The 26,309-nt window shown below is 42.9% G+C and overlaps 1 protein-coding gene across 1 annotated transcript in view; it reads right to left on the minus strand.

Moving 5' to 3' along the window:
• The window catches only part of SPON1 (spondin 1), a 273,886-nt gene that overhangs the window by 95,095 nt on the left and 152,482 nt on the right, over positions 1 to 26,309 (minus strand). Inside the window, exon 6 of the mRNA XM_004279163.3 lies at positions 16,616 to 16,764. Within this exon, the coding sequence (XP_004279211.1) occupies positions 16,616 to 16,764 (149 nt within the window). The remainder of the gene's footprint in view (positions 1 to 16,615; positions 16,765 to 26,309) is intronic.

The following is a 26,309-nucleotide window of genomic DNA, read 5'->3' on the forward strand; positions in this document are numbered from 1 at the left end:
CAGAGTCTGGTGAAGACTGGGTAAGTTTTTTAGTGTATACGACAGGATGAAATTTTCAGGGCTGCCTATGTCTCTTCTCTCTTAGCAGAGCGAGGAGAAAGCTCTAGAAAGGAAGTCAGGAGTCCTGGGCTGAGGATCTGTGCTGCTGTTAGCATTTGGGCAAGTCACATATGTTTTCCAAGCCTCAGTCTTATTATTTAAAAAAAAACCTTGTGGACTGGGGTAACTTCAGATAAGCATCTGTGATATCCCAGACCCTGACTCAGGTATTGGAGGTAAAGATGACTCAAGAAATACTCCTTGCCTCTAGAACAATGATTCTCAACTCTAGTAGAAGACCAGTTTGTTTTCACTTTAAAATATCAAATCTGTTGCAGGCTGTATCCAAGTTCTGATTTTTTTGTTAGTAGAGTCATTGGACATTGTTAAACTGCTATTTCTAAAACTTATTCTTAACTTCTGGATTTAGCGCATCGTGGACTGGTTGCAAATGGCCTGTGAACAGGCCCCTGTCCACAGGGCACACTCTCAGGAGGGAAGCTCACACTGGCCCCTGCAGGACTCAGGCCCATGAATGTGGGACAAGCCACAGACAAGGTCCCGTCTTCTGCAGGGCATTAAACACCTGAAGCGTGAAGGACCACTGCCTGGTAGTTTTGGAGGTGAAGAGGGGGTAGTTGTGATCACTTCTGGAGGCTTTCTGGAGAAAGTTCTGGCCAGTCCTCTCTAATTCTTTATGACATCAGGCCCTCCTAGGCCATGTGGCTGCCAACACACCAGGAGGGGCTTCGGGCACTTTTTGGCCCTTCCCATACTATGTGGGCTTCCGGTGTCTTCCTGTTTGTGGCCTCACCCCTCAGACCTAAGGCCAAGCACCGACTCTGACCTTTGCTTTCCTCCTTGGAAAAATTAAATTATACTCTTTCTCTGAGCCAACTGCTTTTGGTCACCTGGATTATAAATCTCTACTTTTGCCCAGCCCATTCCTGGGGACCATGTCCTCAGGGGCGTTTCAGGGCAAACTGGTACCACATGGGCCTGACTCCATGAACAGAGTTTAGATGAGGTCTGTTGTTCACCAGGTTGAGAACAATTCATCAAGAACACACAATGTGCTTTCTTAAAGATTCCTAAGCTTGAGTGTTTGGCTTATTTCTTTTTTATTTCAACTGTAAAATAATCACTTTCTTGAACAGCTTTGCAAAGACATTGTACAACATTCAAAAGGCACCAGAGGCAACACAATGAAAGACTCTCCGGCCCTTCCCATCCCACAGTCTCTCAGGTCCCTACCCCAGAGGCAACCACTATTCATATTCTTATATGCCCTTCAAGAAATGTAAGTGTGCATCTTTAATGATAACACAAGTGGCGTACACTACAAATACTCTGCTGCACTTTCTTTGTTAACCAAATGATTTGTCTTGGCAATGTTTAATCTCAAATTCTTATTTTTTTAAAACTGGTCCCCTACTAATAGATATTTAAGTTTTTGTACTCTTTCTGTCACATAGTGTCAATAAATAGCATGTGCTTATGTGTGAGTATATCTGTGTATATGAGTTTCTGGATAGGAGCTATGAGTCAGAGAAATGTGCCCTCCACAAAGCTGTACCAGTCAGCACTGCCACAATTAGCGTATTACAGTGTGTGTTTTTCTACACCTCTGTCAACATATAGTTATCAAAAGTCCAATAGATCAAAAATGATAGCTCTGTGGAATGAATTTCCATTTCCATAATTGTAGATGAGGTTAAGCATCTTTTAAAATATCTGAAAACCTATCTATGTGTTTTGATCATTTTTTAAATTGGTTTATTGTTCTTTAAAAAATTGACCCATAAGAGCTCTTTTATATATTAAAGAAATTAGCCCTTTGCTTACTGTATGGGCTACAAACATTTCCCCCCACTTTCTCTTTCACCTTTAAAATGTTTAAATATTTTCCACAATTAAAAAGATGCTTTTAGTTTATCAGTTATTTCTTTTATGACCTCTGGGGTTTGTGACATGCTTGGAAGGGATTTTGCTCTAGAGTATAAAATGATTCTATCATGTTTTCTTCTAATGCGTTTATGCCTTCATTTTTAAATATTTAAATCTTTGACATACTTGGAGTTTATTTTGGTTTAAGGATTGAACTATGGAGCAAATTGTGTTTTTCCACGACTTCCAGTTGTGCCATTACCATCTTTCCTCAAGTGACAGGAAATTATATTTTTTCCTTACACTTAATTTGAAATAAATTTGGGTCCTTTACTGGACTTCCGATTATACACTATTGATCTGCTATTCATACGCTAGTGTCACACAGTCTTATTTAATGTAGTTTTTAATATCTGGTTTGCCTAGTCTTTTCTCTTTACTGCCCCCCTTCCCCCCAACACCTCCCTCCCCCGCCATCATTACTGTCTTTCAGATACTTTCTGGCTATTCTCGACTATTTAGTTTTTCATTTCCATAGAATCAGCCTGTAGAATTGTTTAGATTATGTGCCGGGGGAAATCTTAAACTTACAGATTAAGTTTGGAGTCCTGATCTTTTTGCAATATTCACTTTCTAATCAAACTTTTCTTTATTTAAATAACATTCTTTTAAAAAGGTAACATGTATACATACAAACAGTACAAAAGGGCATACAGTGAAATGTGAATACATCTTTCAGTTCTGACCCCTACTCTCCCAGTTTGCTCTAGAGACATTGAGTTTCTGGTATGTGTACATAGAGATGTTCTATGCATATAATATTCTATACATGCATACAAGCATTTGACTCTGACCCAAATGTCTTTTCCCCCAGATGGCAGCTAGCTAGAGATACTCTTCTGTTTTTCCCTACCTAGTAATATATACCAGGAAGCATTCTATATCAGTACATACAGATCTGCCTTATTCTTTTTTTTTTTTTTTTTTTTTTGCGGTACGTGGGCCTCTCACTGCTGTGGCCTCTCCTGCTGCGGAGCACAGGCTCTGGACGCGCAGGCTCAGTGGCCATGGCCCACGGGCCCAGCCACTCCGTGGCATGCGGGATCCTCCCGGACCGGGGCACGAACCTGCGTCCCCTGCATCGGCAGGTGGACTCTCAACCACTGCGCCACCAGGGAAGCCCATGCCTTATTCTTTTTAATTGCTGCGTGGTATTTAATTACATAAAAGCAGCCAGAGTTTTTAAATATGTCTCCTATTGATAAAAAATCACTTCTTTCCATCTCTTATTTTTATAAACAATGTTTATAAAAACAATTTTATAAAACAATGTTTATAAAACAATGTAATGGGTATTCTTCCTCATATACCTTTGTGTGAGAATATTTCTGAAAAACAAATTCCTAGATACAGGATTACTATGTCAAGGTATAAAGAAAATGTACACACAATAGTGTAAATATACTCAGCACTACACAACTGTACACTTAAAAATGGTTAAGATGGCGGCTTCCCTGGTGGTGCAGTGGTTGAGAATCTGCCTGCCAATGCAGGGGACACGGGTTCGAGCCCTGGTCTGGGAAGATCCCACATGCCGCGGAGCAGCCTGCCCCGTGAGCCACAATTACTGAGCCTGAGTGTCTGGAGCCTGTGCTCCGCAACAAGAGAGGCCGCAATAGTGAGAGGCCCGCGCACTGCGATGAAGAGTGGCCCCCACTCGCCGCAGCTAGAGAGAGCCCTCGCACAGAAACGAAGAGCCAACACAGCCATAAATAAATAAATTTAAAAAATTTAAAAAAAAAAGCAAAATCCCTTAAAAAAAATGGTTAAGATGGTAAGTATTATGTTATGTGGGTGTTTTTTTTGCCACAATAAAAAAAGAAAATGTACAATTTTGATAGATATTGCCAAATTGCCTCTAAATCTTGACAATTTATTATTTCCCCATTTAAATTTGCCTTCTGTTTGCAATATTTTGGCTCAGTTGCTGTAAAAATAGATTTTTAGGGCGTTAAATAACCTATAAGTTCTGAATAAAACTGTCCCCCATTTCGTCCATGGAGAGATTCAGAAAACTTTCCCAGGACTGATGATGCTCTGATGTAAAACTGTGGAGGTCAGGAATTGCAGCTAAGAGCAGGGCTCTGCTTCCTTCCAGCAACAGCAGCCTGTGCCAGTTTTATTAAAGAACAGGCATCACTGATTCGCTTTGGCTGTTTGTCCTGCTGTGATTTAGATTTGTTTGAAGACGCAGCTGAAAGCAAACAAAAGGTTTCATATGACTGAAATCACACCTCTCAACTGATGCTCTAATTTCTGTATCAAATGTTTGTGACTGAGAATCTTTCTTTAATTTCTTTTCCACCCCCACTCCTGGTATCACTTTATTTCTATCAATCACAAGTACCCATTTACACACTCCATGGCGTTAAGCCTTGAATGAGGTGGTGAAGGACAAAAGAGGTATGGATAACAATATTAATGTAACACCAATAAAACTGGGCACCCCTGGGGGCTGTGTGTAGCAGCGTGACAAAATCTAAAATTTCTACCCAGTCTGACTCCAAGAAGCCTTGAAAAGCACTGTAGGTGTTTACTGAATGTTTCTTGAGGAGGCAGCAGAGGGTTAACGACATCACACCGTGCTCTGCAAAGTGCGCTGCTAAAAAATCCTCTTCGGATGTCTCTTCTTTTAGAAATCAAATTTACTAAAAATCTTCTTTGGACCTTTCTTTTTCTCCAGTCCAAAGGGCAGCTGCTCATATATGTCTCTTCTCATGCCTTAAAATTCTAATACTGTCCCAGCTTCCTGGCCTTACTCCTCCCCTCACTTCTTTTTCCTGGTCTACTTTCTCTAGCAGTTTTTTTCTTCTTTCAATTGCACTCCCACCCAATGAAACCAAAGCGTCTTCTTAGAATATGGGAGGACAAGGGGATTACAAATCCTTCAAATTTAATTTTTTGTCCTAACACTAAGAGTAATAATGGGTCATCCTTCAAGCCAGGCACTGCATGTGTATTATTTCATAACCAACATACGAAGTTCATATTCTCGTTATCACCATTTTGCAAATGAAAAATATAAGGCTCAGTGAGGTTAGGTGACCTACTCAAGGTCAAAGACTTAGCAAGCTTACCTACTTGCCCTGTACTGTTTTCATGGTTCTTAAGTAACAATGCAAGGCAGTAGATAAGTGCAATGCAATGCAAGAGCAAATAAGTGGTCTTGACTGTGCCCTTGGCTCCTATATACTTTCTCTGATCTCTGCCTTTCCAAGTCCTTCTGCTAGGTCTAGTGATATCCCTGGTCCCACCTCAGTAGCTGAACCAATCTCTAGACCCAGCATTTCTCACCCAACTGGCTTAGCTCTGAATCCTGGGGTTCCATTGCTCTCCTCTCTTTTTTGTGCTGAGGCTTTGTTCTCTTTTGTGCCCCATCCCCAATATCCTGCCCTGAATTCTGGCTCTCTGCCTGGGTTTCTATCACTTGGTCTACTTCTTGCCAATCCACTGCTGCCCTGAAATGTCAATCAATTTACCTTCTACCTTCATTTCCTTTTTTTTAGTATAAATTGCCCTACCCACAGCCCCTGTATGGAGTCATAGGCTCTACGGTTCTTTACATGGGGATAACTGCTGGTTGGATTAGAAGTAGATACCTGATGCAGGGGGCACCCATGCACAGACTGTCCAATGATCAGTCTGTCTTCCCAGTATTTCAACGAAGAGCCACCAACACTGCTCAGTTGGCTATGGGAAGCCAAGGAAGAAAGTCACAGAGCCACCATTTGGGGCCATGTGCAACGTAAGTAAGAAGAGACAACGGATCTATTGAGAAAGGATGCTGGAAGAGAGTCACACAGAAGAGCATAGAAAAGACCATGTGACTCGGGGGTGGTGGGGTTGGGTGGGGAGGGGAGAGTATAAGTGGTTGTCTCAGCCCGATGCCTTCTGGTTACAGTTCTCATGAGGCTCTTTTGCGCTCGGTATTAACTTGTGTTCTCCTGAGTTCTGTTTTCTCCCTACAATAAAGCTTCCTTTGTTCTTAAGTTAGTTTGAGCAGGTTTCTGTTACTTACAATTAAGAGACTTCCCCAGACTCACAGATACAGAGAACAAACTAGTGGTTACCAGTGGGGAGAGGGAGAGGGGGAGAGGCAATATAGGGGTGGCGGAGTGGGAGGTACAAACTATTGGGTGAAAGATAGACTCAAGGATGTACTGTGCAACATGGGGAACAGAGCCAATATTTTGTAATAGCTGTAAATGGAAGGCAACCTTTAAAATTGCATTAAAAATTTTTTAAAAAAGAGGTTTCACTAGACTACCTCCTTTCTTGGGTTGGAAGCCTTGTCTGCATTTCTACCCCCAGCAAGTGTCCCGCTGTATGTGGGAAGATCTCCTGTTTTGGGCTGCCTCTAGGCCTTGTTCTGGAGGTGGCGTTGAACTAGCTCCTGTGGGCATCCGGATAAAGCTATTCCAAGGAAGGGGAAGAACACATGCACAGGAATAGATTTGGAATGGGCATGGAGTTTCGTTGTGGCTCCATTTTTACATGAGGATGTGGTTACTGCCTCCAAATTGTTTAGGGTCAACTTTGGGACAGAGGGCTAGGGCCATCAGGAAATGACACTGCTAAGCAGGGGTGGGAGGGGCAGGCTGAGGCAGAGCCTGGGCGATGGCAAAGGAGGGGTGTCCTCATCCTGTGGCCTTCTCAGGCTGGGGACTGACATGATGAACTTGAACCTTTAGAATCATTAACTTTTCTAGCTCCTTCAGGGGCTCTTCGGTCTTAGGACAGACCCCTCACTTTACTGATGAGGAAATGGAGACCAAGAATGAAAACATGGTAATGATAGGTAACAATTAGCGAGCACTTTCTACAGGGCAGGCTTTGCTCCAAGCACTTTTCATGCAACAGCTCCATTAGTCCTCACGGTAACTCTGTGAGGTTGGCATATTACCATCCTCATCTCATAGAAGAGGAAACCAAGGCACAGAGGGGTTGAGCAATTTGTCCAAAGTCACAAAATAAGTAAGAGCTGAAACTAGCATTTGCACCCAGGAGTCTTGATTCAGAGCCAATGCTTTTAGCTGTTATATGGTACTACTTCTCACAAGCACTGAAGATCACTGGAACTTTATTATTATGAATAAAAGCTGATTTTGTGTGTGTGTGTGTGTGTGTGTGTGTGTGTATGTGTGAGAGAGAGAGAGAGACAGAGAGAGAGACAGAGAGAGAGACAGAGAGAGAGAGAGACTGACTTTTTCAATCAGATGAGGCAGCATGTCACGATTCATGGAGAACATCAGAAATCAGCCAATGATTTTAATTTCATTTAGAGGAAAGGGATCACAAGTTTAGAAAATCAAAAATCAGGAAAAATAAAAGTTTAGTAGACATCTGTTATCTCTAATGATTTAACGGAGATGAGAAAAGAAAATCCTCAAACTCTTTCTACCAGTTTCCAGAGGCTTATAAACTGTTTCAGCTTCAAAGAACATCTGCTTGCTTATTGATTCTTGTGCCATAGGTGGTGCGATAATCCTGGCAGCAGGTTTAAGGAATCCGCCAAAGAGAGGCCTCCTGAAGGTGAAATAATCAATGTCTATGTTAGGGTCCACCACTGTCTGACCTCTTATGGTCAGGGAAGACTTGAATCTAGAAAAGTATAAAAGTTGGAGTGTTCTTTTCCCTGTATTTCTAAAAATATAAAAGTTGGAGTGTTTTTTCTAGCATTTTTTCATAAGTGAGTACCCATTCACAGTTCATGATTTATGCAAGAGACTGTTGCCGGAGCTGCTCCAGGTCTTTGCTCACAACCCTCTAACCCTCACCTTTAGCAGGAATGTCCTTGCTCAAATCCTGCCAATCCCCCACCTTTAGCAGGAGTGAACATACATCTTTAAGTTAAAGGGCCCAGAGATAAGAAAGGAAGCTACAAACGAACAAAACAACCCAGATGGAAACAGCTGGGACCAAGAGAGCAATGAATCTGACCTCCAACGACCCTGAGTCTCATTACAAGTTAATTTTACTATATTGGCATATGAAATAACACACCTACCAGGGGCTGTAACTGAACATTAAGGACCAAAAAAGGATAAAAAGGGGATGGCACCCCTCTCCCTCGACAAAGCCTCGCCCCTTCCCCAGCAGACTAATGCATATACCTCCCCATCATCAGCCTCACTCCTCCTCCTACCTTTGCCTTTACCCTTTAAAATTAAATCCCTCTGGCCAGGTGGGCGAGAAGTTGATCTGTAAACCTTAGTTCCCACTTCTCTATTCTTTGGCCCCTGAATTAAGCTTGCGCTGTGTCGAACTCAGCATAGGTTTTGTTATTCACTGATCTGAACCAGAGCAACCAGAATGGAAAGAGAGCCCTCCCCGCCACGGCAGAGCGCCTCAGCCACGCTAGGGCCCAAGCAGGGCCCATACGACTTAATCTGGCCACAAGACATTTATAGCTTGTGTGTCAATTCACCAATTCAGACACTGGTTGAGCAGCTACTGTGTGTGAGACAGTGTACGAAGTGCTGGAGACGCTAGGTGGACATCAGGAAACATGAAAGACTGAGGTGATGCAAAAGGGTCTCCCTCCTGCTACAAACATGTAGAAATGCTAGACAAAAGAGAGCAGGACAAAGTTTCAAAAATGCTTAAGGGAGTTTAGAAAAATTCCCTGGATGCCAGAAAGGAGGAGGAAAGTCTAACCCAAAACTGTGAGTAGGAGCTGATGCATGGGGCCAGGCCTGGCATATGGCCCCTGGAGCTAGAGACGGAGGTTTTAAAGCCATGCAGGGAGAGAAGGGGAGGTCTCAAGTTGGTGTTAGGTGAGATGTGGGAAGACACCCCTGCATCAAGCTGGACATTTTGAAGGGCTGAATGGGGATAAGAAAACCCTCCATCAGTCACTTGGGGAGGTGGCAAGGAAACTTGTCCTTTGTCCAGGCCCTTGAATGAAAATTCACCTTCAAGAAATAGAAGCCCCAGACTCTCCCCTGTGTAAGTGCAGAGTCCATATTTACATTGGCCTGGCAGTGGGGAGCTCTAAGCTGAGAAATGCCATCAAAACTTGGGTGGAAAGACAAAAATACAATCTCCCCCTGAGGGGACAACACAACTTGGGCACAGAGGACTCCCACAGGGAACAAAGAAAAAGACCCACTGAAGATGAGCAAACAATCCAAAATCAAATGAGGAAACTAGTGATGGGGAGAGAGGGCAAGTTCATCAAATGAACATTAGTCCCTAAGACCCTGAGATAATAGAATAATCTGAATGACACAAGTAGATGTGTTTAAAATTGAAAACATTAAAAGTAACCATAATGAAGCAATAGAATAAGAACAGAGCGGTGAGGGAAATCAACAAGTGCTCGCCTTCCAGGGACATAGAACATGCCTGGGAGATGGAAAAGGAAAGAAGCAGGAGAAAGCGGGCATAGAGGGAACCTACCTCAACATAAAAAAGGCCATATACGACAAACCCACAGCAAACATTATTCTCAATGGTGAAAAACTGAAAGCAATTCCTCTAAGATCAGGAACAAGACAAGGGTGCCCACTCTTGCCACTATAATTCAACATAGTTTTGGAAGTCCTAGCCATGGCAGTTGGAGAAGAAAAATAAATAAAAGGAATCCAAATTGGAAAAGAAGAAGTAAAACTGTCACTGTTTGCAGATGACATGATACTATACATAGAAAATCCTAAAGATGCCACCGAAAACTACTAGAGCTAATCAATGAATTTAGTAAAGTCACAGGATACAAAATTAACACACAGAAATCTCTTGTATTCCTATACACTAACAACCAAAGATCAGAAAGAGAAATTAAGGAAACAATTCCATTCACCACTGCAACAAAAAGAATAAAATACCTAGGAATAAACCTACCTAAGGAGGCAAAAGACCTGTATGCAGAAAACTATAAGACACTGATGAAAGAAATCAAAGATGACACAAACAGATGGAGAGATATACCATGTTCTTGGATTGGAAGAATCAACATTGTGAAAATGACTATACTACCCCAAAGCAATCTACAGATTCAATGCAATCCCTATCAAATCACCAATGGCATTTTTCACAGATCTAGAACAAAAAATTTTACAATTTGTATGGAAACACAAAAGATTGCAAATAGCCAAAGCAACCTTGAGAAAGAAAAACGGAGCTTCTGACTTCAGATTATACTACAAAGCTACAGTAACCAAGACAATATGGCACTGGCACAAAAACAGAAATATACATCAATGGAACAGGATAGAAAGCCCAGAGATAAACCCACACACCTATGGTCACCTAATCTATGACAAAGGAGGCAAGGATATACAATGGAGAAAAGACAGCCTCTTCAATAAGTGGTGCTGGGAAAACTGGACAGCTACATGTAAAAGAATGAAATTAGAACACTCCCTAACACCATACACAAAAATAAACTAAAAATGGATTAAAGACCTAAATGTAAGGTCAGACACTATAAAATTCTTAGAGGAAAACATAGGCAGAACACTCTTTGACATGAAATGCAGCAAGATCTTTTTTGACCTACCTCCTAGAGTAATGAAACTAAAAACAAAAATAAACAAATGGGACCCAATTAAACTTAAAAGCTTTTGCACAGCAAAGGAAACCATGAACAAGACAAAAAGACAACCCTCAGGATGGGAGAAAATATTTGCAAATGGAACAATGCACAAAGAATTAATCTCCAAAATTTACAAGCAGCTCAATATCAAAAAGACAAACAACTGAATCGAAAAATGGGAGGAACACCTAAATAGACATTTCTCCAAAGAAGACATACAGATGGTCAAGAGGCACATGAAAAGATGCTCAACATCACTAATCATTAGAGAAATGCAAATCAAAACTACAATGATGTATCACCTCACACCAGTCAGAATGGCCATCATTAAAAAATCTACAAACAATAAATGCTGGAGAGGGTGTGGAGAAAAGGGAACCTTCTTGCACTGTTGGTGGGAATGTAAATTGATACAACCACTATGGAGAACAGTATGGAGGTTCCTTAAAAAACTAAAAATAGAACTACCATATGACCCAGCAATCCTACTACTGGGCACATACCCAGAGAAAACCATAATTCAAAAAGACACCTGCACCCCAATGTTCATTGCAGCACTATTTACAAGAGCCAGGCCATGGAAGCAACCTAAATGTCCATTGACAGATGAATGGATAAAGAAGATGTGGTACACATATATAATGGAATATTACTCAGCCATAAAAGGAACGAAATTGGGTCATTTGTAGAGACGTGGATGGACCTAGAGACTGTCATACAGAGTGAAGTAAGTCAGAAAGAGAAAAACAAATATCAGATATTAATACATATTTGTGGAACCTAAAAAAAAATGGTATAGATGATCTTATTTGCAAAGCAGAAATAGAGACACAGACATAGAGAACAAAACAAACGTGTGGATACCAAGGGGGAAAAGGGGCGGCGGTGGGATGAATCGGGAGATTGGGATTGACATATATACGCTATTGATACTATGTATAAAATAGATAACTAATGAGAATCTACTGTAAAGCACAGGGAACTCTACTCACTGCTCTGCTGTGACCTAAATGGGAAGTAATAAAAAAAGAGGGGGTGCCTATATACATACAGCTGATTCACTTTGCTGTACGGTAGAAACTAACACAACATTGTAAAGTAACTGTGCTCCAATAATTTTTAAAAAAAAGAAAAAGAAAAAGGAAGAAAGAAAGAAAAGAAAGAAAGAAAGAAGGAAGCAGGGACCATTCAGTCTAGGAGAGGGACCGCACAGGGAGCTGTGGTCACCCCAGGAAAGGGTACCACACCCAGCCTGCCCAGAGGAAGGGACAGGGAAACTAATATGTGTCTAACATGTGTCCTCAGGGAATAGGGGGGATGTTAAAGGCTGGGGGGACCCAGAGAATGGCACTTTCAAGGGCTGCCACAGTCTAATGTTTGCATTTCCTCAGCTGCTGCAGAGATTCCCTTAAAGAAACTAAGTACATTATACGGAAATAGTTATTTATGTATCCACCTCTCCAGCCCAATCTGTGAATTCCTCCAGCGCGGAGACAGTGTGTCCTTCATTCACACAGAGCCACACTCCCCCTCACTGATTCCCCTCTTGCCACACCAGTCTTCTGTCAGTTCTTCAAGCACGATAAGCTCTTTTCTACTTCTGGGTCTCTGCACACGCTGTTGTCACCATCTAGAATGATCTTTTCCTTGTGCTTTTCTTTTGGGTCTCAGCTTAATGGTCTCATCAAGACCTTCCCTGACTACCTTACTAACAAGGTCCCACCCTACTGCTGTTTTCTAGCCACCTCTTGTTGGTTTCTTTCTCTTACCATAATTTATAATTATTTAACCCTTTTTTCTTCTTGTCTCCCCCATTAGAATGCAGACTCCATGAAGGCAGGGAATGATCTGTTCACTGTTGGATCTCTAACGCCTGGCATTCATTTAGTAGATGTTTAGTAAAGTTATCAAGTAAATTACTCACGCAAGTAACAATTATGAAGCAATTAAAACTGTACCCAGCTCAGAGGATACAGAGATGGAAAACATGGATTTGAACTTTGCAGTTTGGTGAGGGAGAGACATCAAACAAGGACTTGCATCATTACGTGATGATGGCAATGATGGGGGAGGTACAGGGTGTTGTGGGAGCACATGGCAAGGGCATGGATTTTGTACAGAATTCAGGAAGGCTTCCAGGAAGAAGCAACATCTAAGCTGAGTCCTGAAGGATAGATGGAGTTCACCAGTTCACCAGTTGATGGGGTGCTGGAAGATGTTCCAGGCTGACAGAAAGCCCAGATGCAAGAGGGACATGGCTCTGGAGAGTCTGAAAGAGGTTCTGCATGGGTATAGCTTAGAGCTGCAGCAAGAAATAAGATGGGGGAGGTAAACAAGGCCAGGTCATAGAGGGTTTTCAAGCTAGGATAAGGAGTCTGGACTTTACCTTGCTGTCAGTCGGGAGCCATTCATTGGGAGAGTGGCATAATCCAATTGGTATTTTATAAAATGGCCGTGGGGCAGTGTGGAAAACAGGAAGAGGATTGGAGGCAGGGAGATCAGATGGCTAGTGCAGTAATTGAGGCAAGCGATGAGGATGGTTTAAATAGAGGTGCGGTAATGAGGAAGTGACCTGGAGGAATTTAGAAGAGAAGGCAGAAGATGGGACAGGAGGCACAATCAAGGATGATGCCTAGCTTTCTAGCATGAATAACATGGTGAAGGGGGCACCATCTTTGGGCCACATTCAGCAGAGAACCAGACACCTAGTATAAATGCCATAGATGTCTACTTAACAAAGTAGAAATGGTCTTAGTGAAACATTTTCATGAGATGAGCATACACCAGCTCACTTTCGGGTCCTGGGTCTACGTAGGATCTGTCATTCCCTACTGTGTCTACCTGCCTTGGGTTACTCATTTGTGACCTGCCAGGCCAGCCTTAGTTCAGTATTTCTAATCCACAGTCCCCACCAGGACCCATTTGCCTCTGTCCCCTGCTAAGAAGTGTGCCTTGTGCCCTTCCCCCACCCTCTCTGGCCACCAGTGTCATTATTGCCAATAATGCTGCTGTAATTTTTCATTAATTTTCTTGGTGTTTTGAAGTTATAGTAATATTAAAATTTATACTCAATAATATTATTACAGTTTTCCACCACTGATGTGATTATTATTTTTGTTCATTTGTGTTTGAAACCCATTAGCATAAGATTTACCTCCAACAATATCTGCTGTGATTTTTAATGCCCCTGAAACTTGCAGCAAGCGATAAGTCTATAATAACAGAAGGCTGGGAAGCATATAAATGTCTTTCTTGGGAAAATAGGGCTTTTATTTTCATCCTGGTTGGACTCGGGTTCTTTGATAGAGCAGCTGGTAGGATGTAATGTATTAAAGGCTGAGAACACCGTGTTAGATTGTAGATGTGTTCAAGCAGGTTCCTGGTTATTCAGAGGACACTTTTATATTCTAGGAGGATTCACATTCTTGTTCCTTGTTTATGCTGCTTCTTACCTGACTTCCAGAAAAATATAATGAATTGTGTGTTTGCAGGGAACAATATTTAGAACCATGAATTATTTGGAAGAGAAGGGACCCTGAAATCACTCTATCCTCCTGACTTTCTGAGGACCTGGGGAGCTGGATGCGTGGCTTAGCAGAGCTCTGGAAACAGGCTTATTTCAGAGGCTGGAGAGGGGAGTTTCTCTGTGGGGCAGGGAAGGAGGATAAGCAGGACCGGCCTCACGAGTGTGTGACCTGTTCAGACTCTCAGGGCCCCGTGCTGTGAAATTCAGTGTCACCATCTTGAAATTCTTAAGTTTTGAACAAGGGACCCCACATTTTCACCAGGCTCTGCAAATTATGTATCTGGTACTACATACAGGTTTTGGAGTCAGACAGGCTTGGGTTCAAGTTCTGGAATTCTCTAACTATTGACTGTGCCTCAGTTTCCTTATCAGGAAAAACGGGAAATTTAATATTGTCTTCTCCAAGTAGAGGTGAGAGCTAAAAGTACATGTTCAGCATCTAGAGGGCCTGACAGGTGGTGACAAACCCTAGGACATGCTCAGTGGGATTTTTTTTTTGCGGTACGCGGGCCTCTCACTGTTGTGGCCTCTCCCGTTGCGGAGCACAGGCTCCAGACGCACAGGCCCAGTGGCCATGGCTCACGGGCCCAGCTGCTCCGCGGCATGTGGGATCCTCCCGGACTGGGGCACGAACCCGTGTCCCCTGCATCGGCAGGCGGACTCTCAACCACTGCGCCACCGGGGAAGCCCTCAGTGGGATTTTTAACTCCCATGCGCAAAACCCGTAATTAAACATTGTTATGACTTAATGTCAAGAACACTAGCCAGCTGGGAGAGCCAGACATCATCAGTGTGTAGAGAAGCTAATCCAAGGTGTGCTGATCAGGAACACACCGAGCAAAGAACATTTTCCTAAGGGGGGCATAAGGTGGGGGGGTTCCACCCATCAGTTTTCAGCCTTTTTATTGCTATGACACACGACAGATAATGCTTGCCGGTACAATGTGGTCTCAGTTTCTCACAATTCATACATGCTTCCCTTCTCACCAGAAACCTCTCAAGATAGCCAATGAGTGACACAGGCATTATTATGAAGACGCCCTTGACCTTGATCTAATTAATTTGCAAACTTTAGTATTTCAACTATTATTTGTAATAGATGGTTTTCAACATACGACACAACAGAACAGATACAGCCAGTGTATCACAATTCCATGTTTGAGAACCAGGAACCCAAACGAGGGATACTGCCTCCATGACAGGCTGGAGAGACCAGGACCAATATGAAGCCCTTCATGACTTTGCAGATGAACATGGTTGTGCTGTAGCCCGAATGAGTGATGCCAGTTACGAGGCATGGCAGCCAGAGTTAGAGAAACACGAAGTTGTTGGTAAGATAAACTTGTGATGAATGACATGCTGTCTCAAAACACTGGGTTAAACATTTTTTCTGAGAATGGAGAAAGGTTTTAAATCAAACTAATGAGAAACATAAGCTAATTCCTGGGCGTTTTTGGACTCTGGTCCAAAAGAATTCCTCAGGGGATTATAGTAGGAATCAGGTGACCTTTGCTGCATTCACTTTAGGGTTTGTGGGAGCTTGGAGTCCAGATGGTAGACGTCAGGAGGAAGGGCTAGGGGCCTCAGCTCTGCTCGCCCTGCTGCAATACACATCGTGAGACACCGGGTCCAGTGTCTTCAGGGGCCCTGCACTGTCTCAGGAGATGTGGGCCAGGAGCCTGAGCAGGCAGCAGCCCCTCAGTGACCTGTGCTGGAAATGACCACACTCCAAGCACAGTTTGCTCTTTCCTTACTTCCTCCTGCGCACTTGTGAGCAGTGAGATGTGGGTGCCTACCCAGCTCTCTCAGGCCCAAAGGGCTTTTGTGGGTAGTGATGGCCAAAGCTGGGCCACCTCCTCCCCACAGTGCAGCCTGTGAATGACCTTCGAAAAACCATAGCTCTTCTTTCAAGATCCCTCATCAGCCTCCTTCTAGTGCTTTTGATGAGGGATGATGGTACTTCCCAACAGACAGAAAGGAATGATGGACGATTGCTCCCTTATCTCTCATTGGTATGAATGGGGTCCTAGATAACAGTCCGGCTCCTGGGCCCACATGACACAGTACATGGTACATAAAAGATGCTTCAGTCTATAATGATTATGATTAATCACTGACTAATTTATCAAACACCTCAAGACATAGATGCAAAAAGCATGTGTCGATAAATAAATGTTTCTCTTTGGAAATGGTGATTTTAGCTTAGAGTGAATGTCACTCCCCCCAGCCCTCTCATGGATCAGAGTAAGAAAACCGTAATCCACCGCACTGACCCTTGGGAGAACAGAGACATGGTACCCCAACAATGCAGCCACAGTAGCAGCTTTTAGCACAAGCTGAAGAAAACACAAATGCAGTTAGGGAAAATCTGAGACGACAAGATGGACATTTGTGCCTCTGTCCTCTACTGAACATAAACCCCCTCAAACTCAGCAAATAGATTTCACTTCCTATGGTACCAATTTTCCAGCACATTGTACTGTAAATTTCGAGCCCCTGGGAAAGAAAGCTAAAGGACGCTTGACCGCATTTCTGGGTTTTGGTCCTTCTGTGATTGTTTTTCTTACCTGTTGTCGAATTTCCTCCTCCATTTTCACTGGTGAGCCCAATTCTGCAACTTGTTTGACGCCTTCGCTCGCATATCCTCCATACTCCCATAGCACGTAATTCTTGGAGTGGGATCCGCCGATGATTGCAGACCAGTGATTTGCCCGACCTGGGAAAGCAAATCAGGATACAGGTCAGTGTGTATGTGGCTAGAACACAAGTCCCTTAAAGGATGGGGAGGAGGTGTAATTGAACAATGATTCAAGCAGCGTTGGCTAAGCACCTGCCCTGTGTTAGGTCCTGCGCTGTTCTGGGATGAATAAGACAGTCCCTGTAAGCAAGTATGTCTTGGGGATATATGATAGGGCAATGGGTAGATGTCTAAACAAGACACAGAGGTGGCCCAGAATAATGACTCCTGTCTGGAAGGATCTTAGAGAAGAAGAAAGTTGAGAGAATTTTTAAATGCTGAGCAGATTTGTAAGACAGAACAGAGAGGAAAGGCTATTTCTGGCAGACTCAGAAACATTAAATAACATTGTGTGTTTGGGGAGCCATAAGTAATTTAGCATTGCTGTGTCACAAACTGTCAACGGGAGAGGCAGGAAATGATGCCAGGGAGGTAGAAGGGACCTGCTCAAATGAGTTTGGATGTCATTTGAAAGGGTCTGAAACCACTGAAGAGTTTTGGGCAGGGGAACGAAACAATCACATTTGAATTTTAGATAAATCATCCAGGCAGCAGCATGAAGAATGCATTAGAGGGAGCAAAATTGGAGTGTGGAGCTGGGGAGGTCAGCATGGAGCAAAAGGTAAAGGGAGTGAGTGGGGAATTAGGCTTGACAGCTCCTGGGAAAAAGCACTGCTGTTTTTAGCTGGCTTTTTTTTTTTTTTTTTAAAAAATCTTTATTGGAGTATAATTGCTTTTTAGCTGGCTTTTACGTACCTTCCAGGGTGAGGGGCAGGCAGGCTAGCCATGTGAAAGCATGGGAAAGGTGGTTTGGATACAAGGACATGACCAGTCTACTGTGGTTTGGCGAGGATCATGCGGGGTGATGACTGCAGGGGGATGTAGCAGGGAATTAATGGATGACACAAAGGGAGAACAGAATAAGATCTGGACAGGACCAAGACAGAACTCAGCCTGAAGATTTTTCCATCTCAAGAGGGAGGAAGGAGAGGAGAGAGTCAACCCCAGCACCTCCCTGGCTTTGTTTTTGCATGTGATGAATATAGATGCATATATACTGATTACTAAGTTCATACAATCCATCATAGGGTTGGCTCAGCTGTCCACGATCCTATGGTTGGTTTTATAAAGTCTTAAGTTAAGGAACATTTTCAGGCATAGCGAAGAGGAAAACTTGAACTGGGTGGACCCAGCTGACATTTGCAGTTTATCACCCTGTGGCCCAGAGTGGGCAGAACTCTCCACGCTACCCCAACACTTAAGAAAGTGATTCTGAACAGGCCCTGATCTTGTTTACATCTGCCACCTGCTACCCAGGGTGCTCTGACCCAGAGGCACATCAAGAACATGGGCACAAAGCCACCTGCCCAGCCTGCTGAGGGTTGACATGATCCAGGCAGATGACATCACCATGTGGGTCCGCCCAACTGCTGGATCATTATTTCCCACGTATCAGGGAAATGCAAGCCCCATGTCACGTCCCTAGAGAAGACAGATGGAGATGTTGCCAGCTATTTCTCTAACTCACTTCCTGAGTAGGGAGAATGTCCTGGCTATCATCTAGGCCAAGAGCACTGCTTGGTAGGGGCAAGGGTAAGAACCAGTCATGACCTTTGGTTCATGATGTGAACACAGGGAGACCAGTTTCAGCATCTCTTATTCCTCCGGCTCTGTCCCACCAAAATGTCCCCTCGTTCCAGACCCAACCTACCTGCAATTTCATACTTCAGTGGCTCAGCCCATGCTTCTCCCTCTGTGCTTTCCTCCTCTTGTCATGGCTGACTCACTCCTCCTTTATAATCTACCCAGAAGCCTCCCAAGACCACCACAGAATGACTTAGGCCTTGTCTTCTGATCACATTTTTTAAAAAATTGAAGTATAGCTGATTTATAATATTATATTAATTTCAGGTATACAACACAGTGATTCAATATTTTTATAAAGTTAAAGTTATTACAAAATAATGGCTATATTTCTCTGTGCTGTACAATATATCCTTGTTGCTTATCTATTTTATACTTAGTAGTCTGTATATCTTAATGCCATACCCCTAGCTTGCCCCTCCCCTCCCCCTTTCCCCACTGGTAACTACTAGTTTATCCTATCAGCATAGATCACGTTTACAATCCCTGCCGCACGTCTGTTTTCCCACTAGACTGTAAGCTCCCTGAGGAAGCCTGTCTTCAGACTGTATCCCCAGTGGCCAGCACTGAGCTTGCTGCATTGTGAATGCTTAGTACATGTTTCCTGAAGCATTCATCCAGTCAAATGCAAAGGTGGCAGTATATGTGCTCGAAGTGTTTGGGAACAGGCTGGCACAGATTCCATTCAATGTGATTAAATTCAAATCTCAGTTCAGCAGAGTTCCTAACTCCTACTGGGCTAAAGCACTCAGCTATTCTGCATGCTGTTAAAAATAAACACCAAACAGCAACAAAAAGGAAAGGCATGGGTCTCAGAGCCAGCAGACAGGGATTCAAATCCCGGCATTTCCACTTACTAGCTGTGTAAACGTGGTCAAATTCCAATTATTTTATTTCCCTGAGTCCCAGCTCCCTCTTTTGTAATTCAGGGGTGATAATGCCTACCTTATTGACCTGTTATAAGAATTAAATTCAATTTTTAAAACAATGACATAATATATGTGCAATCACTGACACACAATAGACCCTCAATAATTATAGTTTCCTCCTTTCCCGGTTGTTTGGGAGGCTACAAAAATGAGTAAAACATGAACCTGCCTTTAATTCAATATAGGAGATAAGAGATACATAATATGAACTAAGATAAGAGAACAGGAACAAGCACAATCACAGGGGGATTAGGGGATGGACCCAGATGGCTCCTTCTGGTTTATTCATTCAACTTCCATTTACTATGTGCCAAGCACAGTGGCAGGCCCTGGGCACCGACAGGAATTGGATATGGTACTTGTCCTGGAGAGACTCATGGTCTGGGGGTGGAGAAACAGATGGATAAGCAGATTACCTATAATCGAGCATGTTCAGAGTTCTAGAAACAAGAACACAGAGCAAAGGGGATGGAGCAGCTAATTCCAAATTCAAGGACTCAAACATACCACATTTATTCAAACTTCAATACATTGAATGACATCAACCACATAATAGATACCTGCAAGGCACTAGGCTAAGGTGTGGGAGCAGACCACATCCTCCCTGGGGGACAAGGTAGGCACTCATGGAACAACAGTCTGCAATGTTAGAAATAACAATGAATTCAGGTGAGTGGCAGCCACTCATGCGCAGAATGGTATGGTGACGGAGAGCCAGAAGACCTGGGCTCCAGGCCTCCATTCGTGACCATGAATCAGTCATTCCAGCTCGGAGAGCCCCAGTTCACCTTTTAAAAATAGAGATACTAATTACTAGTCTGGACTATCTTCCAGAGTTGTGCAAATTAATTGGGCTGGTTTGGGAGAGAACTACAAAAACTTTAAAGAACTGTGCAAAAGAAAGTCTCTGTAGTTTTATAGACAGAAAGCACTATGGGAATCCACAAGAAGGCAGAGGAAGAAGGACATGTTCCCCTGGGAAGGAGACTCCCATGGGAAAACTGGCAGGACAGTAGGAGTGGGAATTCTATTAAAAATAGCTAAGAGGATTAAACACCTATTAGGTGTTACGCATAATACTTTCCTAGGTGTAACTCTCACTACAACCTCATTGTCATCTTATAGATGAGGAAATCAAGGTCCAGAGATGTTAAGGAACCCACCCAAGCTCACAGAGCTAGCAAGGGGGCAAAGCTGGGGTTCAAACCCAGATCCGCCTGACCCCAGAACACACGTTCTTTTCCCACATCCCACTGAGAGGTCAGGAAATGGAGACCGTTTGGTGGACTGGAGAGTTAGAAGACAAAGAGGTAAGATGAAAAAGAAAGTCAGGGCCAGGTTGCAGAGGGTTCTGAGTGTCCACTGTGGTAAATGGCATCGGAAGAGAGAGAAACATGATTGAAGTTTCCTTCTGGGAAGAATGACATGACAATAGTTAACATGCATAGCGCTGTTACTACGTGCCAGGCACTGTGTCAAGGACTTGATCTATATTATTACATTAAATACTCAAAAAAGAAAATTCCTTTTTTTCAAACCCGATTGTTTAGTATGTGAGCTTGCCTTATAATCTTCTGTTTTACTGTAACACTGTATCAATGGGGAAAAATGCCTTCTGAGATTCAAACAATTAACTTATAAAAGAATGTCCAGATCAGAAATTTAACAGAGAACTCCCTTCATGGCAAATGCTTATTTAAAAGAACTTTTATGAAATATTCAGACATTAAGAAATACTTATATGTAGCATATGCCTTTAAAATTAATCAGAAAATTCTTTTGATATAGATGCTATCATAATTTCCACCTTTCACATGAGGAAACTAACCTGAGATTACCAAAGCAAATGATTGAAGATGCTGGGATTCAAAGTCAGGTCTGTCTGGTGTTACAGCCCAGCTTTCCTCCACCCCACTGCACCACGTCTCTGGCAGGACACGCCAGCTGTAGGAGGGGAGAGGGCTCAAGTGTGAGGAGACCAAACGGGAGATCCACCAACATTCCCTGGATGAGTTGTGTAGAGCCTGACTTAGGGCAGTGGAGAGGAAATGGGAACATGGAACCAGAGGTATGAGCCAGTAAGATCAGGGAGGATCGGACAGTCTGTGGGAGTCAGTTTAGCGAAGTAGTTGACCCTCGGGGTTTTGGAGCAGACCAACATGCATTCTAGCCTCCAATCTGAAACTTCCTAGATTGAATATGTTAATCACTCTCAACTCAGTTTCCTCATCTGTAAAGTAGGGATATTGATATGACCAGCCTCGTGGTGTTTTTCTGAGGCTGATGTCCATGAAGTAATGACTAGTTAACACACGAAATGGGCTCAGTAAATACCAGCCAGTCAAATTAAATCTGAATGGGGCAGGGCAAAGCCAGACAAGCTTCTGGAAGGCATGGGACCAAAAGGAATCTGATTCGGTGACTGGGTGCAGTCTGACTTAGAATTGGGGGGCAGAGATGACAGGAATGTCAGATGCAAGAACCTGAGTCTGAAGAAAATGGTAGGGAATCATCTAAACAGGACTCAGTGGTTTAGAGCTGGCAGAATGAGGTGCCAAGCAGACCCCAATTAGTTGGGGCACAGAGTTTAGCCCCGGGCCCCACCATCCTCCAGGAAATAAGGGATGAGAGGAAGAGAAGCCCCAGGTAACAGGAGGCCTGGGGAGAAGGGGACAAAGTAAATGCTCGTGACTTTCTTAAATGAATACTCTGGGACTACCACCGGGGTCCTTGGTAAAACACCTGGGCTTCAGCCTCAGGGTAAAGACAGAGAAACAAACACTACTGCCAGCTCTCTGGCTCTCAGGTAAGGCCACAGCTCTTTGGGTTAGCATGCCTCTCTGACTCCAGCAGTGTTTAAGTGGCTCACACATAGCTGGGTCTAGATGGTTACTCCCAGTAGCTTGGATGAGGCATAGATGAGACGAGGCAGGTGGGAAGCTGGGAGGAAGAAATGATTAGATATGTGACTTTGAGACACTGCTAGCCAACCAGGTGTGCATCTGTCTGAAAAGCCACTCCAGGGGGACATCCTGAATATATGTGTACTCGCCTCATTTTTGAAATCTCTTCTTTGTCATCGCTGGTGATAAATTACCGGGGTTCACGATGATGCCTAGAAGGCTAGTGCTGATGAAAGAGGAACCATGTCTTGCCTTTGTCTGGTGTAGGAGGAAGCATGGTGCACAGCAGATGGATTCTCTGAGGTGTTCTGCGTATGGCAGGTATTCAGTAACAGCCAGATTTCCTGGACTGCTTTGCCAGTGGCTGTATTTCCCTGCCCACCCCAATCCTGCAGAAGCCACCCATTCATTTCCTTGACACCCACGCATAGCGCTTCACTGGAGAATATTCTACAGCCTTGGGGACTAGTTTGCTACAACCTCCTGCTACCCAACCTTAGCCTCAACCATCATATCGCAGCAAATCTTTGTCTGGGGATGTGGTTGGGCCCTTATGGAATTGGCTGTAGTAGCTACACCAGAGCTCCTCCAGTCTCTAAGTCCTAGCCTCCTCTCCCCTTCTCTCTTAGTAGATGACTTTGTTACTTAACTTTTCTAAGAAACAAAGGTCAACACACCCACAGACGTACCTGGGCACCACGTGGCCAGTGATCAACAGAACAACGCTGTGGACCTGCCAGCCCTGTCTTGGCTCTCACTTTTCCTTCTTGCCCTGGTTATTCTCACCCTAAGCTCAGTTCCAGAATCTGCCTGATTTCGGACTCTTCGGATTTGGGCACAGAACTTGGCTCCTCTGGGTTTGCCCCTGGGTGCTGCCCAGGACACAGCTTGTACTCGCCCTCTGGCTTTTCCTGCTCCTGGCTGCTTCAGGAACTCACTCTGACCGAGCTCTTCTGGTTTTTAGGATCCCGTCCCAGTAGAGTCTACTGGAAAAAGCCTTGCATGGGGAGATCTGTCATTTAGGCCAGAAATTCCTCAACTTTCTATCATTCTGCCTTCTTTACTCAGCTAGCTTTTTTTTCCTTCCTTAAGGTCTCAAGATAAGTGTCACTTTTCCATTCCAGGAAAACACTCAGGCAATTGATCACAGTCTTTTGCATCTCCCTGAGGCCTCCCATAATAATATTCTATTCTATTAACTAATTAATCAAATGAACATTTACTAGGCAACTACTATGTACTAAGGCAGGGATCAGTAAGCTATGCCCACTCCCTGTTTGTGTTCCAATAAAGTTTTATAGTTTACATATTATTTATGTATTGTTTATGGCTGCTTTCATGCTACAGCAGTAGAGTCAAGTAGTTACAGCAGAGACCGTTTGGCCTGCAAACCCTAAAACAGTTATTATCTGGCCCTTTATAAAAAAAAGTTTCTTAAAATGTGTGACTCTGAAAAGAATCAGATTTTGTCCCTGTCCTTGAAATGTTCAGTGTGGAGGGTAGCGTGGAGGGCGTGAAGGATAGGTCATAACAGGCAATTACAATAAAATGTGACCAATACAGCTTTGATAAAGGCAAAACCAGAGTGATAAAAAAGCATAAATAAGGGGACATTTAACCCAGACTATACCAGAGAAGGCTTCCTGGAGGAGATGGCAGTTGAGCTGCATTCTGAAGGATAACTAGGAATTAGAAAGGCAATTAGCGGGTATTTAGGCAATTAGGAAGGGTATGTTTTGCAGAGGGATCTGTATGTGCAAAAGCAGAGCATAAGAAAAGCCAGAGCAAAAGTAGGTCAAGGGGTGTGTGTGTGTGTGTGTGTGTGTGTGTGTGTGTGTGTGTGTGTGTGTGTGTGTGTGTGTGTGTGTGTGTGTGTGTGTGTGTGTATTTGTAAGAAAGGGATTATTGGTAATGAAGCCAGTCAGCGAGGCAGACCATGGAGAGATATGAATGTCTTCACAGTTCAACTGAGACCCTAGAAAAGCCACATATTAGGAGTAAAATGACATTAGCCCCAGAGCAAGGGATACTCTAGACTCACCCTAACAAAACTTAGAAAACAAGCCCTGAAAGTGAATCAAGCAAATCTACCACTAAATCTGCCAGATCAAAACTCCATATCTTTAAAGGAAGACAACAAATCCAGACACTCAACAATGTAGCATCTATGATGTCTGTCATACAATCAAAAATTGTTCAGAAGCAGGAAAATATGATCTATAACCATGAAAAAAAAAAGTCAACAGAGAAAGTTCCTGAGATGATGGATACATTGGGATTATCATATGAGGACTTTAAAACACCTATTATCAACATGTCCAAGAATTTAAAGGAAAAGATAGACTTAATGAGTAAACAGATGGGGATGCTCAGCAGAGAAACAGAAACTGTTTTTAAAAACCCAATGGAAATTCTAGAATTGAAGAATACTTCTGTATTAGGACATGGCAAAGAAAAAGGTCTGTAAACTAAAAGATAGGATAATAGGAAATATTCAAAATGAAGCACAGAGAAAAGAAGTTTGAAAAACAATAAGCTGGAGTCTCAGTGACCTTTAGAACAATAACAAGTTGTTTAACACAGAGGCATTTGGAGTCTCAGAAGGAGATGATAGAGAAATTGGATGATAGAATATTTTAAAATACTTTAAAAAGTATTTTAAAAAATAATGCCTGAAGGACTTCCTGGTGGTCCAGTGATAAAGAATCCACCTTCCAATGCAGGGGACATGGGTTCAATCCCTGGTCGGGGAACTAAGATCCCACATGCTGTGGGGCAACTAAGCCCGCATACCACAACTACTGAGCTCACACGTCTCAACGAGAGAGCCCACATGCTGCAAACTACAGAGCCCACGTGCTCTGGAGCCTGTGCGGCACGACTAGAGAGAGAAAACCCGCACACAACAACTAGAGAGAAGCCTGTGCACTGCAACGAAGATGTAACGCAGCCAAAAAAATTTTTTAAAGAAAATAAATAAAATAAAAATAACAACCATAAAAAAATGCCTGAAAATTTCACAAATTTGATGAAAAATATCAACCTACAGATCCAAGAAGCTCAATAAACTCCAAACACAATTAAAACAAAGAAAATTACACCTAGGTACATCACAATCAATTGATGATACCTAGAGATAAACAGAAAATCTTAAAAGAGTCAGAGGCAATAAAAGATGGACTACAATCAGGAAAACAAAGGTAAGAATGACTGCTTGCTTTAAAAAACAAGACAAACCACAAGATAAGAAAATAATACCTCTAAAGTTCTAAAAGAAATAAAAAACTGTCAACCTAGAATTCTATATCCTGCAAAAATATCCTTTAAAAATGCAGGTGAAATAAAGCACTCTTTTGATAAATAAGAGCTGAGTGAACTTATCACTAGAATATCTGCAGTATATGAAATATTAAAAAAAGTTCTTCAGGCTGAAGGGAAATGAAAACAGATGGTAACTCAGAACTACATGAAAGGATGTACCAGAGAAACTAAATATGCAGATAAGGTCAACATTTTATCTCTTTTTCACTGAAGAGCTTCTCCCTTGAAGTAAAGAGGTTCAAGTTTTCTCATTCTGGGTGAAAAAAATCTTCCATCAATGCTCTCTTCCCACAAAGCCTACCCGTTGTCTTTCCTACACCTCCAGGCTTTTTGGGAAAGTTAAGCTTACTGTTTCACTTCCTCTCCTTGAATTTTTTCTCAAATCCTTGAAATCGGATCCTGAGCTCCCACCTGAGCTCATTACTCCACCAAGTCTTTGAAACTTTGATTTTTGCTCCCCTCTATTCCCACAGCTGGACAACTGCTAGAGGCAATCAGAGAAAAATTACTGTCTGCTTTATTTTCCATTTAAAAATAAAACTACACTTTATATTCAACAAATTTCATCCTTTTTAATGTATAGCTTAGCAAGTTTTGACAAATGCATGCAATCGTGTAACCACTACCATAGTCAAAATATAGATAGTTCCATTACCTAAAAAAATTACTACATGCCCCTTTGTAGTCAACCCCATTCCTCCACCCCCAGCCCTTGGCAACCTCTGAT

Source organism: Orcinus orca, chromosome 8 (genome assembly GCF_937001465.1).
Source record: "Orcinus orca chromosome 8, mOrcOrc1.1, whole genome shotgun sequence".
Taxonomy (NCBI): Eukaryota; Metazoa; Chordata; class Mammalia; order Artiodactyla; family Delphinidae; genus Orcinus; species Orcinus orca.